Consider the following 15947-nt stretch of genomic DNA (forward strand, 5'->3'; position numbering starts at 1 on the left):
TGCGTACCCTATTTTTAACATGAATATTTTTTCTCTCTTTAAAGCCCACGTAGAGAATGAAGAGCAGTATACCCAAGCACTGGAAAAATTTGGAAGTAGCTGTGTATGTAGAGATGACCCGGATTTAGGAACAGCCTTCCTGAAATTCTCCGTCTTTACCAAGGAACTCACTGCACTTTTTAAGAATCTGGTAAGATCTGTATTTTACTCTGTGGGTGCTACAGGTTTCTACGTCCAGATGTTTGTTGATCTTTGCATCTGTATTACATCTCATAGACATTTGTATCAGGTTAGGCACTTGTGTTGTGGGGCCGCATTCACATTCTGCCAGTGAGAGCCATGTGCAATTTTAATTTGTGGCATAGAACTAATGAAAAAAATTACAAGGCTAGGTTCACACTGCGTTTTCAGTATCCGTTTAACGGATCCGTTTTTTGCAAAAAAACGGATTGCAAAAAGTGGATGCATTTGTGTGCATATGTGTGCATATGTTCCATTATAAAAAAAACGGATCAAAACGGATCCGTTTTTTTTGACGCTCAATAAAGTACTGTTGACACTACTTTTTTGACCGTTAAAAAAAACTGATCCGTTAAACGGATGGCAAAAACGCAGTGTGAACCCATGAGAACAAAATCTTTTCTCACCCAGCTGCTGTGGTGCCCCCTGCTGGATGTGCTGGGATGACATGGCATATATTGTGCATATGATTGGCTGCAGCTTCTTGTGCACAGTGTACACAAAATCACATGTCCACCGGTGGACACCAGAGCGGCATTTTTTTAACCCTTCCTTATATGTTGGAGATTTTTCTTTATTACATGACCAGAAAATACAGATATAGGGGAAAATAAAATTTTAACGCTAAATCTCCATGTAGCCATAACCTAAGGGTCCTATTACAAGGGGTGAATATCTGCCCAATCAGGCAAGTTCTAGCAGATATCACCCCTTGTAATAAAGCCACTGATCATCCACTGATCGTTGTCATTCAAAATTGTTTTGTGTTATAGGAGGTTCATGTTATTACTTACCTCTTCACGCTCCCTGGTGTCCTCCTGGTTTCCTCCCTGCTCACAACAGCCATCACTGAAGCTTCTGAGGCGGTCTCTGAAGTGACAGGCTGCTCAGCCAATCACTGGCTGTGGTGCTGTCCCGTCTTGGCCAGTGATTGGCCGAGCGGCCTATGACTACACAGACTGGTTTAGAAGCTTCATTAGCAGCTGTGGTATGCAGGGAAAATCCAGCAGGACACTGGGCCGCCTGGAAAGGTAAGTAATTACTTTCTTATTTTCTATATACAGCAAGGGCTACGCCGACATTGCTAAGGATGTATATACAGCCCTTACTGCACGATCATCGAGCCATGTAATAGGCTTGGTAAGCGAACGCCAATCCAGCAGATCAGTGTTGGGTTGTGTAAAACATAACTGCTTTCTTCCAGTAACAGTGCCACTCTTGTCCTCAGTTTGGGTGGGGGGTTTGCAAGTCAGTTCCATTGAGTGAATGGAGCCAAGTTGTAATACCACACTCAGCCTAAGGACAGGTGTGGCGCTGTTTTTGGAAGAAGGCACCAATGTTTTTCTAACAATTAAAAATTTTAAATATACTGTGTTACTGCAAATCTGCATGAAAACCAACCTGTTTTATACATGTTGATCTGTGTAAAATTGCTATTTTATTTGTGTATTAGAAGTGAATGTGAGTGTTTGCAGCCTTGTGCAACATATAGACGTCTGCTTCCCGAGTCTCGCGCTTGCTGGAATTGCGCCAGAACGGAGAACACGTCTCGCTGCTTTACCCTTTACACACACGTTAATAAAGCGGAGGGATGCTGGTTACAATAATGAACATGGACAACCTGGCTCTCATTCACTTGACATGTGCGCCGCTTTGTAAACGTGTAGACTGGCGCTCTGCAGGGTTCGCTGAAATAACACGGCGTGTGAGCGCTCGACCACGGATTCCCTTCATCCCATTCAGCTCGTAAAACATTCACAAATATGAGGAATGGCTGGAAGTGGGAATATCGTCTCATGTGCGGAAATCATGCTGAGATGCGGGGGGAAAATGCTGAATGAAAGGCAGCTGAAGAATGGATAGAATATGAGAATAGACTTGTTATTGCATTTGCATAATCCCTAGATTTTAGGAGCAGATCCCTTAAAGGGTTAAAAAGAGCTGGCATTTTTGCTAGGATATACCATCGCGTTATGATCTGTATAAATCAAACCTCCAGGGTCCCAGACCAATCCTGATCAAGGTTGTTGCCCATTTACGCTTGCCAATCTGTTATATACAAGTTGATCAGTGCTCATAAAAGAGGTAAACAAGTGTGTGCGCATTCATCGGCTGAGCCGAGTATTCAGGTGTGTTCACACTGAGGAATTTTCCTCCTCCTCAACTCTGGTGGAATGAGAGCAGAAATTCAAAGCCTCAATGACTTCTTTGGGATTTTTCTAGCAGAATTGTGATGTCAATTCTTTGATTGGAAAGTGGATCTGTGGCGGATCATTCCGCACGTAAATTCTGTTGTGTGAACAACAGAGCGTAAATCCCATTGAACACAATGGGACATTGCTCTGTGCATATTTTACAGGCGGAATTTCAAACGGAATACGTGTAAAATTAAGTGCAGATTCCACTTGAAATTCGTCGCCCATTCCTCAGTGTGAACATTCCCTTATGGACCGGGTAAAAACCGGCCCGGGGACTGATTTGCAGAACATTTAGTGAAGGGGGCGCCATGTTAAGCTGACCCTGCTGTCTGGGGCGGGTAGAGGTCTGATTGTTCATATGCTGCTGAATACGTTCCTCAGCTTTATCAGTCCCCTTGTAATAATACATTGGTACTTGGCAATTGTTACAGATCTGCCACAACATTAAAACTACTTCACTTCATGGTTTTAATATATTGGCTGATCTGTGTGTGGATTTATAGATATGAGATATGGGGGAGATTAAGAGGATTGGTGTATGGATGGATAGATAGATAGATAGACAGGAGATATGGGAGAGGTGAATAGATGGAGAGAACAGGATAGATAGATAGATAGATACTATACATAGATAGATAGATAGATAGATAGATACTATACATAGATAGATAGATAGATACTATACATAGATAGATACTATACATAGATAGATACTATACATAGATAGATAGATACTATACATAGAGAGATATGAGGCTTGCAGTGAATAACTGTAGGTATGCACGCTATACTGTATAGCGTGCATACCTACAGTTATTCACTGTATAGCCTATACACAAAGCTGACTGCTTATGAGTATGAGGAGAACATGGTGACTGATATACAGAACACCACCTACAGCCATTAGGTTTTATTCCTCTCATGTATCTGTAGTCTGTAATATATTCTTTGTTTCTTTAACAATAATTCAATGGTTCAGGGCTAAACCACTAAAAGAGGCTTACATGCCCCATATAATGTCTGTGTCTTGGTGTTAGTGAGTTGGTCCCTGATGTCTCAGCCGGTGTTACTCCCTCCCAATGTGTTAATGTTATTCAGTCCTGTCTGTGTTGTTGGAGCTCTGGCCAAGTTCCCGCCTGGCAGTGGAGGCTATGGAGCCCTCATCCCTGCGGTGTTACCTCTGCTCTCTGGCCGTTCTTGTTTGGTTTGTTGTAATTGGCGAGCCGGGCCGCCACTGACAGGTGCAAACAGTAATTTCAATCAGATTGACTGCCCAGCGCTGGATTCCTGCGGTGAGGCAGACGGGAGGGGAGCGGGCGCTCGCTGAAATATGTCTGAAATCTATTTGATGTTGTAAAGTGCATTTGTCGATGCTAAAAGTTACAGATTCACCTGAGTAAGCAAGATGTGGAGTGTGGGAGAGCAGGCACAGAGCGCCAGGGTAATACGCTACAGAACATTTCCACCTGAAAAAAAGACTCCAGTTAATAAAGAGGAGGCATCTTATTATGTTACCTCAGTAGTTACATATCCATCCATTTATTTCTATAGAGATTTGCTATATGAGTCCTGGGAGGATGGGTGACAACCACTGAGCTCTAATGTGATTTAAAATGTCTGTCTGTATCATATAACATCTTAAAAAGAAATTAAATTTTTACAATTTAAAGGGTTACTCTGGGTATACTTTTTTTTTAATATTTGAGTCCAGTTGCTAAAAAATATAAATGAAACTATACTCACTTGCCATGATCCGCTGCAGAATCATTTGGCCATTAATCCCTCCCTGCCATAGCAATATTGATCTGCCATCTTGATTTCTTTTTCCTTTCCCGAATGGTTTTTACTGTAGATGACATTTCCCACAATTCGTAATAGAGTAAGGTTGAACGGCACTCAGGGCTGGGGGTGCCCGGACAGGATACAGTCTATACAAACTTATTGCATTTAAGAGTGAGGAATCCAGTGAAAGGAATTGTGGGAAATAAAGAAGTTTTCCGGCACTCACCCGATCTTCTGAACACGGATTTATTTATGTACAAATATACACGGTGAATAGAGCACACTATACAGGACGCGTTTCGGCTCTCTTTGCCTTTCTCAACTAGTCTAAATCCGTGTGCAGAATATCGGGTGAGTGCCGGAAAACTTCTTTATTTCCCACAATTCCTTTCACTGGATTCCTCACTCTTAAATGCAATAAGTGACAGTGACCTAGAACTTCTGACCCCATCTAATCATACAGGGTCTTAGTGTTTTACTATGTGATGCGACTTTAGCATGTCTGCCTGTGATGGCTGTTTCCTTGAGGTTGCTCTCTGTAGGGAGGATGGTGTCATGTTGCATCTCTTAAAATACACTGCCGAATGTGAACAAAGCAGAGATGAGCAGAGTCAGGAAGTTCTATACCTCCTGTAGCTGATTTGTATGGATTCACCTACTATATCACTGCACTCCTGGCCTATGAAGATAGGGAAGAAGTGATGTCTTCAGCAGCAATGTGCACCTGAAGGACATATAGAGGAATAAGGATGATGAACACTGGTGAGGAGAGCTGCCAGGAGTATTTTTTATCTGTGATCTAATCCTTTAGCTGACAGGACATCACTTACTCAGAAGAGACTTGAATGTTTTCTACACAGTAGAGTTTGTAATATTCTGGGGGTCTCATTGGTGGTCATGTGACACCGCTGTCAAGAAAGGCTCAATATGTATGGATGCAACTGAGCGGGGATGAAACAAATTACACTGCAAGAATTTTTCTGGCAAGTCTGGGTTCACACTTTCTTATCCGTTCATCGTATCCATATTTATTTAATGGACATAAAAACGTAGACAACAGTATGTGAAAAAAATGCATCCGTTTAGATGTTTTTTTTTTTACAATGGAAGTCAATGGAAAAACTGATCCAAACGGATAGCATACAATTGCATCCGTTTCTTCCATAAAACGTATATTTTAAATGAATAGGAAAAACGTAGTGTGGATCCAGCCTAATTTAGCATGTTATGTCCAAAAGAAAAAAAGTTTTTGTGTTTTTTTTTTTTTGTGTTTTTTTTTAAACAACCTCAGAAATGCATGGTTTTCGGCCATAGCGAGGTTGCATCTCAGCCGTGACGTTTCCACTACATTAGGCTGTACCTGTTAATCTCCTTTGCTATGCAGTATGTTGTTCCCTGATATTGGCCATGGGGTACTTCAGTAGTATTACGGACAGAAAGCTGTGAACAATATCACCACTTGTATATCTCCTATAGATAAACATCACTGGGATATGCTGCCATCAGTTTTACCCTTCGCAATAACATTGGGTTCAAGGACGGAGCACAAACCACTGAGGGAGTAGAATCTGTGTTTTTGTATTTTTGTTCTGCAGCAGAGACTATGGGAAAACAGCTGTTCAGTGATGGTCCTGTGCCGTTCAGGGTATTCAGCCCTCATCCCGATTGGTGGTGCAGGGAAGGCCAGTGGCTTCTTGCTGAGATTGCCAATTACCAGTCATTTTGTGGTTGCGGGAAGCATCTCTCCAAATCCCCTCAGAGGCCGCACATGAGAAATGAGATCATTTGCTGACTGCTTTTTGAAATCCTTTCTGCCTTGTTAAACATCTGTGCAGACCTCTGGTAAACAAGTCTGGACGGCTTCAGATCAGTCAGAGAACCATCAGCCCCCATTAAGTGAACTCCGGAGATACAGACGGAATGCTGAGGAGCAAAAGGTTCTGAACGGATAATTCATCCAGCCGTATCATCACGTCATAGAACGGAAAATGATCAATTTTCTGTAAGAATAAGAGAACAAAATAACATAGAGAAGTGGTCCAGCTGTTGCAAAACTACAACTCCTAGAATGCCCTCTCAGAGCATACTGGGAGTTGTAGTTTTGCCACAGGTTGAAAACTACTGACTCTTTGGATCTGGTTATTCTGCATAGAACACCTCCTTTTAAAGTTGTTTTCATCACCTATCCACAGTACTGTCTTTTCAGTGGGATCCCGGGGTCCCATGTCCACCCATTTGACTGGATTGGTGGTCGGGCATGTGCATTCCACTCTTTCAACTCTGTGGCCCAAATTGAAATAGCTTAGTTTTACCACCGCTACAGTCAGATGAGAGGAGGAGAAGCTAAGCTCTGTGATATATAGATTTATATGATTTGTGGCAGGGTTTATGGGTAAAGGAGAAAAGTAAATCCTTACAGGAGTCTATTAGATAAAGCGATTTTCGGTTTCTCTGAAATACTTTGATAGTCGTTAGTTTCCACCATAACTGTCTTCATTTGTATACTCTAAGCAAATGATTTGTGAACGATTTTATGGTCAGCTGAAAAGATGCGATCAACGACCCACAGACAAATTTTTGTTAGTGGTTTGATCGCTGCCCCCAGACACACGGAAAAATTACAGATTAAATTTGAACGATTTAACTATTTTTCACACAATATTCCTATGTAATTGGGCCCTTAGGGCCATATAAAACGGACCGAGATTTAATGTAAGCAAACGCCGATTTACTAGGTTAGACGGCTGGATGTCCATGCAGTCCTTGCTGAATCCCGAGCGTTGTCCATGCAGTCCTTGCTGTATCCCGAGCGTTGTCCATGCAGTCCTTGCTGTATCCCGAGCGTTGTCAATTCAGTCCTTGCTGTATATAGTAAAAAAATTATTTCCTTTACTCCTCCACTCTCCAGCTTCTCCCCGCACACCACAGCCGCCTCTGGCACTGCCGAAGCCATGACAGGCCGCTTTAAAAAACAACACTGGGAAGAGCAGCCCGTCACTGCACAGACTGCTTCAGACGTGCCAGCGGCTGCGGTAAGAAGCTAGAAGAACATCGGGGAGCCATTGGCTAGACCAGATACAATCTGGGAACCCCTTTACAAAAAAACTCTTTTTAGATGGGCAGATGGACTTCCAATAACCAGCAGTGATCATAGTGATCGGCACTCGTTTGCTGGCCCCGATCAGTAAATGGTTTGTGTGGGTCTGATTTAATCTAACACTGGCCCATGTGTTCGTAGTCACTGAGCTCTGTTCTCGAGCACCAAGTATATGACACTGCGCATACATATATTGCTTGTTCCAGTAACTTTATTCTCAATAACCCATAGAAGCCTTTTAAAGGGGTTTTTCTAGTTTGGCCATTTACTACATCCACAGGATATGCTCTGAATTCCACAGGAAATTCACACTACGCATTTAGCTATACATACACACTGCCCTCCATCTATAACAATCCCTTACAATAAAACGCTCTGTTGGCTTGAATACAGTCTTTTCTTCGTAACGCGTATCCTCAGATATTTGTCTTTTATGGTCGTACATTTTCAGCCACTTTATTAGAGCGGTTTATTGTTGCGGGTCACACATTCGGTGACTATTTGCATTGACGGGAGCGGTCGCACACGTTCCATTCGGAGCCATTTGTCAGCGAGCGGCTGCTTTTTCATGTAAATGTAACATTCATTCTGCAGTAGATGTGGAGGGAAAGTCATTTAGCTCTTATTGCTTCCTTGGAGCAGATAAATGCCTCCGGAGTTTACAGGCGACGGGCGCCCTCTCTAAATATTCTGATTTTCTGCTGAAATCGTTTCACTCGGTTGTCAAAGCTGCAGAAACATTAATTCAATAGAAAGTGTATTAAATGGGAGGGTTTAGCCCTGGTGCTTGTAATGTCACATACTGCTCTGCCAAATGCAAGCTTCTTCCATTACAGACCATTCATCTGCCACTAGTGATAAAGTTTTGGGATTATAAAAAGAGTTAAAAAGGTATTTGAGGTTTATACATAGATCACACCATAACATTATAGGAACGCAGGCAAAAATAGTGTGAACTAGTGCTGCGTTTACACAGGCAGATTTATCTGACAGATTTTTGAAGCCAAAGCCAGGAATAGGCCATAAATAGGGAACGGGTCATAAAGGAAAGACTGAGATTTCTCCTCTTTTCAAATCCATTACTGGCTTTGGCTTCCAAAATCTGTCAGATAAATCTGCCTGTGTAAACGCACCATAGGGCTGGGCGATTAAACAAATTAATTCAATTAATTCGCCTAGAATATCAGAATCGATTTGAACTTCTTTGAAAATCGTAAATTTGATTTTCAAAGAAAAAAAAAAGGTGCATTCTGACGTGCAGAGCCTGCACCAAGGAGATCACCGCTGGGACACCCGTCCCCCACGAGATGCCCATCCGGGAGAGAGCGAAGCACCAGGTCCACTGTACCTGACAGGCCGAGGCCTTTGCACAGGGAGAGGCAGTCCACAGAGCCAGCTGCAAGATGGTGAAAGTTAGGGTCGGCCAGGAGCACTGTGGAGTGGTATGTGGGAGGAGGGCTCAGGTGACAGGTGTGATGGGCAGTGCTGAGGTTGCAGCATCGAGTGTATATGGGGGGGATACAGCATAGGCCCATCCACTATAGTCGCCTTCATACTGAAGAGAGACACCATAACATAGAGAGGAACTTCCATACTGAAGAGTTTCCCCACAATATAGTTGCCCCCATACTGAAAAATGTCCCCATAACATAGAGAGGAGCCCTTATACTGAAGTGACACCATAACATTAAGAAGAGTGTCCCCATAATGCTACTAAAACGCCCACTACAACACCTGGTAAAAAGTATGGAATCACTAGTCTTGGATGAGCACTCATTCAGACATTTCATGCTGTAAAACAAACTCAGATCAAAAACATGATACAATATTAAAGGGAACCAATCACCCCGAAAATCAATGTAAAGACAAGGATATGTGCTGATAGATCACCCAGCACACTTCCCAAATATGCCCCTGTAACCTCTGTGCCCCCCTCAATTAGACAGTAATCTTACTTTGTTCAGGTCACGCGCTGTATGTAAATTTTTGCTAACTAGTCCTGGTGGGCGTATGTAGTCCTGGTGGGCGTATGTAGTCACGGTCCGGGGGCGTATCTAGTCACGGTCCGGGGGCGTATGTAGTCACGGTCTGGGGCTGTAATCACGCCCAGAGGGGCGTGATTCGGAGGCTTGCGGTCCAGTGACGTCATCCGGCGGCTTGCGTTCCGCGTCGCGGCCGCGCTGACGTGTTCGGGAACCCGCGCATGCGCAGTACGTCAGCGTCGTCTCCCGCCGTACTGCGCATACTACATACGCCCACCAGGACTACTTAGCAAAAATTTACATACAACGCGTGACCTGAACAAAGTAAGATTACTGTCTAATTGAGGGGGGCACAGAGGTTACAGGGGCATATTTGGGAAGTGTGCTGGGTGATCTATCAGCACATATCCTTGTCTTTACATTGATTTTCTGGGTGATTGGTTCCCTTTAAGGTCATTCCAAAGTGCAACTTGTTGGCTTTCAGGAACACTCAAAGAAATGAAGAGAAAACATTGTGGAAGTTAGTGAATGACACTTTTATTGACCAAGCACAGGGAAATAAATATGGAATCACTCAATTCTGAGGAAAAAAGTGTGGAATCATGAAAAACACATAAACAAAAGACCATTCAAAATACATCACTAGTATTTAGTTGCACCACCTTTGGCTTTTATAACAGCTTTCCGTCTTTGAGGCTTGGACTTGATGAGTGACAAACAGTATTCTGCATCAATTTGGTGCCAACTCTCTTTGATAGCAGTTGCCAGATCAGCTTTGCAGGTTGGAGCCTTCTTGTGGACCATTTTTTTCAATCTCCACCACAGGTTTTCAATTGGGTTGAGATCTGGACTATTTGCAGGCCATGACATCGACTGAATGTGTCTTTCTTCAAGGAATGCCTTCACTGTTTTTGCCCTATGGCACGATGCATTGTCATCTTGGAAAATTATTTCATCATCTCCAAACATCTGTTCAATTGAAGGGATGAGAAAACTGTCCAAAATGTCAATGTAAACTTGTGCATTGATGGAAGAATTAACCACAGTCCTCTCCCCAGTGCCTTTGCCTGACATGCAGCCCCATATCATCAAGGACTGTGGAAATTTGGTTGTTTTCTTCAGACAGGCCTCTTCATAAATCTCACTGGAACGGCACCAAACAAAAGTTCCAGCACCATCACCTTGTCCAATGCAGATTCTTGACTCATCACTGAAGACAACTTTCATCCAGTCATCCACAGTCCATGATTGCCTCTCCTTAGCCCATTGGAGTCTTGTTTTTTTATGTTTAGGTGTCAATGCTGGTTTTCGTTTAGCTTTCCTGTATAGAAATCCCATCTCCTTTAGGCGATTTCTTACGGTTCGGTCACATACATTGACTCCAGCTTCCTCCCATTTGTGCTTCATCTGTTTAGTTGTACTTTTTCGGTTTTCAAGACAAATGGCCTTAAGTTGTTTGTCTTGACGCTTTGATGTCTTTCTTGGTCTACCAGTACGCTTGGCTTTAACAACCATTCCATGCTGTTTGTATTTGGTCCATATCGTGGATACAGCTGACTGTGAACAGCCCACATCTTTAGCAACCATGCGTGAAGGGTTACCTTCTTCAAGAAGTTTCACAATCCTCTCTTTTTTGTTTCAAGGGACATTTCTTTTGTTGGAGCCATGGTTCTCGCCACTCCACTTCGTCCAGCAGCCCTCCAAGGTGTCATGACTGCAGGTGTTTTTAACTGCAGACTAACGGGCACATCTAATCTGGGGCAGGTGTCCATTTAGGGAAAGGAAATAGACTGGGTGTGTCCTTTTTTTTCTACCTCCAATTTGAGTGATTCCACACTTTTTTTTCTCAGAATTGAGTGATTCCATATTTATTTCCCTGTGCTTGGTCAATAAAAGTATAATTCACTAACTTCCACAATGTTTTCTCTTCATTTCTTTGAGTGTTCCTGAAAGCCAACAAGTTGCACTTTGGAATGACCTTAATATTGTATCATGTTTTTGATCTGAGTTTGTTTTACAGTATGAAATGTCTGAATGAGTGCTCATCCAAGACTGGTGATTCCATACTTTTTACCAGTGGTTGTACTATCACTACTACCCCCCTTATCTACAACTACGTCCCTCATCTTTTATACCTCTACTATTACTACACCCCTCATCCACCAAGCCTCTACTACTACACCCATCATAATTAGCAAAAAAAAAAAAAGTATAAATCAAAAATCAAGAAAAAAAAATTAAAAATCTCCCAGCCCTAGTGTGAACCATCACACCACGGTAAGGTGGTCTCATTCCCGGGATGGACCCTGCTCTATACTCTGGCCTGTCCATGACATATAATAAGCCTATGCTCTGAGCATGCTGGATCTAACTAATACTGGCAGAAATAGTCACCTGGGTGGGATGGGTGGAGTGCAGAAGTAGAGGCAGCTACCCCAATCAGGAACACAGAGAAAAATAATTGTCCCACTGATGCCCAATTGCATTAATATCTGGGGAATTAGGAGACCAAGCCACCACCTTGGACAATAATAGATGATTTTTGCAGTGTGGCCAGGGTATTATCCTGCTGTAAGAGGTCACTGTCATTGTCCCCCTTGCCATCCAGGGCCGTGGAACAACTGGTACACATACCTATAATAGCAACATCTAGTGGCGAAACTTTATCACTACTACATCACCACTTACAATAAGTACAGGTTTTTGTGAAGGATGTGACCAACAGCAACACCCGTGGTGGGACACCTCACATGGAGCATCATACTGCCTCTGCAGCTTGCTTTTTCCCATTGTGCATTCTTGTGCCATCTCTTCTTCTGCCTTTGTTTTTAGTTTTATGTTCTTTTATGAAGCATGTTATTAGGGTAACAAGGTGGTCTCTGGGCGGGGAGACACTTTGGATGTATTCCTTGGGTTTCCTGGATTATTGTGGTGATTTTCCAATCCATTGAGTTACCTCATGTACTCTGGCGCACACTCACCCTGCTAAATAACATAGGAAAGTCCCTATTAGATCACATACGTAATAAAGGGTTATAAGTATTCAGCATTAGTTTCTTGCTAAACTTGATAACCAGTGCTAAAAGATCTGATCAAATATATGGTGGTGAAGTATTCTATGAATTGTAATAAGGGACCATGTTATCCTTTCCAAGACAACCTACTAGAGGCGAACGAACTTTGAGCATACTCTAGTTTGTACGGACCAGAGTGTGCGGAATTTGATTAGTGGTAAAGCCCTAAGGCTGCTTGGAAAACATTGGTATGGCCTATGTATGCGTTGGTGTGTGCTTATGAACATTGCTAGGTTCAGATAGTGTCATAGAGTGAATGGAGTGGTGGCCAAGCTTACAAGCTACCACTTCATTTACTCAGTGAACTTTTGACCTAGTTTTTTATGATCAGTGGGAGTCCATCAATCAGACCCTCATGATCATCTAGTTTTAATCTTGGGTTAGCCCCTTAAAGTACCACGGTCACAGTAAAATTCGAGCTGACATTTGTAAAGGATTCTTTATTGCCCGGCACTACCCTCTGTCTTCAAATAGGGAGCATATAAGGGACCTGGCAGATCCACTTCTAGTTTTACTTTTGAGGGTACAGTATTTTAGTATTTTGCTGTTTTCTTCAAAATTTACAGTTTTTGCTGCATGTGAATAAATCTCCAGTTCGGGCCTGTGTCTTCCTCTAGCTATGAGTATATGACTGTCTCTTTCTCTATATATAAGGCTCTGGAGAGCTAATAAGTCACTCTGCACTCACCATTTCTTACTATTGAATTTCTCCGTACTTCTCCCCAGTGTCATTAACAATTCAGCAGCCTGCCAGGCTTTACATCAGAGCCAGAATTATCGCTAGGCAGCGTAGGCTTATGCCTATGGGCGTCTTCAGCAGTGCCATGGGCCTGATATATTATTTATACCTAGTAAGGTAGGGAGAGCAGAGTTATTACATGGTCATTTTTAGTCATCTTACATGTTTCCATGGAATACCAGTAGATCATTTTGGATGGGATTCCCAATTTCGAGGAAAATGCCATACTTATACATTACAAAGACTGTGGCACAGTATGATTTCAGCTCTGGCAGTTGGTTCAGGCCCAGACTATTTTAGCTAAATGAAGAGCACTGGTTCCCTGGGATATTTTTTTTAATTATTAGAAACTGGAACCTAAATAACATAAAAAAATCACATGGTTCTGGCTTTAGCTTCTTATCTGAAGCTGTCCAGATGCATCGTGGGATTGATTGTAAAGATTCCAAAGGTAGATACTGCAGTTTGCAATCTAAAGTCAAAATGGTGGCAGATCTGAGGTCACATGACCCAGCTGCAGTAAGGGAATGTGTGGATACAACAGAGTTGGGATGCAACAGATGACACTGCAGGAGTAGTGATGGTCAATGTGCAAAAAAAAAAAAAAAAAAAATTAAATTGCAGGCTTCTTTAAAATATTTTAAGAGATTGATCTGGAAAACTTCACTTTACCCCTATCCACAGGATAAGGGAAAAGGTAGGAGGTCACGGGGGTCCGACCTCTGTATCCCCCTCTCTTCCAGCATACTCATCTCTCCATAGGAATGAATAGAGCTGTGGGTCGTGTGCTGGACTTGTGGCACCATTCATAACAGAGACAACGGGGCCCGATACAGAGGTCGGACCACCCGCGACCACCTACTTTTCTCCTATCTTGTGGATCGGGGAAAAGTGAATTTTTCCCTGACAACCTCTTTAAGCATTGACGTGCATGGACTCTCATGTTTTTTGCTGTTTAGTCAATGTCTTTTTCTTTTGTGTATAGATGAATCATCTTTTTAGACAAGCTCTTCATCCATCAGCCATGTGAGATTAAAGAAATACTGTGTTACCTAAAACATTTACCTAATACATATACATTTGCTGTGGAATGAAACGCGTTTGTTGTAGGTGAAGGTGACTTTCATATGTGAGAAATAAATATTTCCAATGGTAATTGCTTAGCAAATTCTTGCATTTAATCTTGACAGCTCGGTCACGAGGGATCTAGGGGTTGACAACTACCACTCGTGTTGATAAATTTTCTTATCCAGGGGGTGAGGTTATTTGCTTCATAATTTACACTAATATACGGCATTGGGTATGAAAAATAGCATTTCAGAGATGCTTAATGGAGAGATCAATGCTAATGTCTCCTGACTATACCGTGCCTTCCTCAGATCTCTAGTGTATGAGAGGGACCAGCCGCCATTTTCCTTGGCACATCATTGCTACAGATACTTTGTGCAATAAGATGGTTGTATACCCTTTCAGTGTTTTACAACTGCAAATATGTAGGCTCTTTAAGGGGTCACACATTGATTAACAGGGTAGGAACCTATGACTGTTTTCCCACAACAATTTGTATTTATTTATTTTTTTTGCGTTAGTCTTTGGGATGGTCATCATTGTGAGGCTAAATAACGGCCGTTACTTTTAGTTATATAATTCTATTTTTAACTAAAAAATGTGCCTCACAATAATTTGTTCATACACAATGTATATTAAACCAGCAAAAGAAAAACAGATGTATACATTGAATCATACAAAATCTACTTTATGCAATAATTACACAGTTTAAAAGATTTTTTCAGAAAAATGTATGAAATGTATACTGACAGGGAGATATACAACAACAGACCCCTTAGGGTGGGGAGGCACTAATACAATCCTTATATCAGTGTAGTTCTAGCTACATAAAAAAATTATGAAATGGCATGACTTTTTATACTTTTTATACTCCTAAAAGGCCCTTGCCCAGAGTAGCCCTTTTAAGTATTTTATATTATAATAAAATGGAAAATTAGAAAACACACAAAAAATCATTAAAACATTTACCATAAAAACAAGATTTAAACAATAGACTATTTTCTGATGACCCATTCCCTTTGTCTATAGTGTGTTGTTCATCTCTTGAAACATATCAATATGTAGATGCGCAGTTCTTTATTATGGATCGCAATAACACTTATGTCTCTCTTGCTTTTGTAGGTTCAGAATATGAACAACATCATAACATTCCCACTGGATAGTTTACTAAAAGGAGATTTAAAAGGAGTTAAAGGGGTAAGTAATTTAGTAAGTAAGTAGTTTAGTATTCAAGTATTTGAGTATTCGTTGTTTCATGTGCTTAAACTCTTTACATATTCAATAGATATGGTATAAGGGCTGATTGGCATGTGTCCGAGAACAAAGGTCACAATAGAACGCAGTGGCAATCGAGCATGTGCACTAATTCTCTACTTGTTCAACTAAAACAAGGGGAATCTGCCAGCTATCGGCATGGGAAGATAAAACAACAAGTGATGTCTCTTAGCCCATGACTGTTTGCAAAGTTCCAAAGTCGTGCTTTCTGTCAGCTCAAGAGTCATAGAGGTGGTGCCGAGCTGCTGCAGCATGCACGCCTCCTCCCTCCTTCGCATATCTGATGTAAAAGGTTCAGTATTGGAAGCAGAGCTGGGGGGAGGGGCGGTGTGCATGCTGTTGCTTGGCCGAGCCTCTATGACACTTATGTTTAGAAGGAAAACATAACTTCATTACCAGCCATCAGCTAAGAGACAGGTACTGCCCATGTTTTCAGCTCTGAGTATGATATAGAGGGGACAGATCCCCTTTAGTGTTATACTGTGGGGATAA

At 42.0% G+C, this 15947-nt stretch overlaps 1 protein-coding gene across 2 annotated transcripts in view; it reads left to right on the forward strand.

Moving 5' to 3' along the window:
* The window catches only part of ASAP2 (ArfGAP with SH3 domain, ankyrin repeat and PH domain 2), a 120739-nt gene that overhangs the window by 50926 nt on the left and 53866 nt on the right, over nucleotides 1-15947 (forward strand). For both annotated transcript variants that reach the window (XM_069975706.1, XM_069975708.1), the window contains exons 3-4: nucleotides 45-190; nucleotides 15303-15377. In XM_069975706.1, coding sequence (XP_069831807.1) covers nucleotides 45-190; nucleotides 15303-15377 — 221 coding nt within the window. The remainder of the gene's footprint in view (nucleotides 1-44; nucleotides 191-15302; nucleotides 15378-15947) is intronic.

This window comes from Dendropsophus ebraccatus, chromosome 6 (genome assembly GCF_027789765.1).
Source record: "Dendropsophus ebraccatus isolate aDenEbr1 chromosome 6, aDenEbr1.pat, whole genome shotgun sequence".
NCBI classification, from domain to species: domain Eukaryota; kingdom Metazoa; phylum Chordata; class Amphibia; order Anura; family Hylidae; genus Dendropsophus; species Dendropsophus ebraccatus.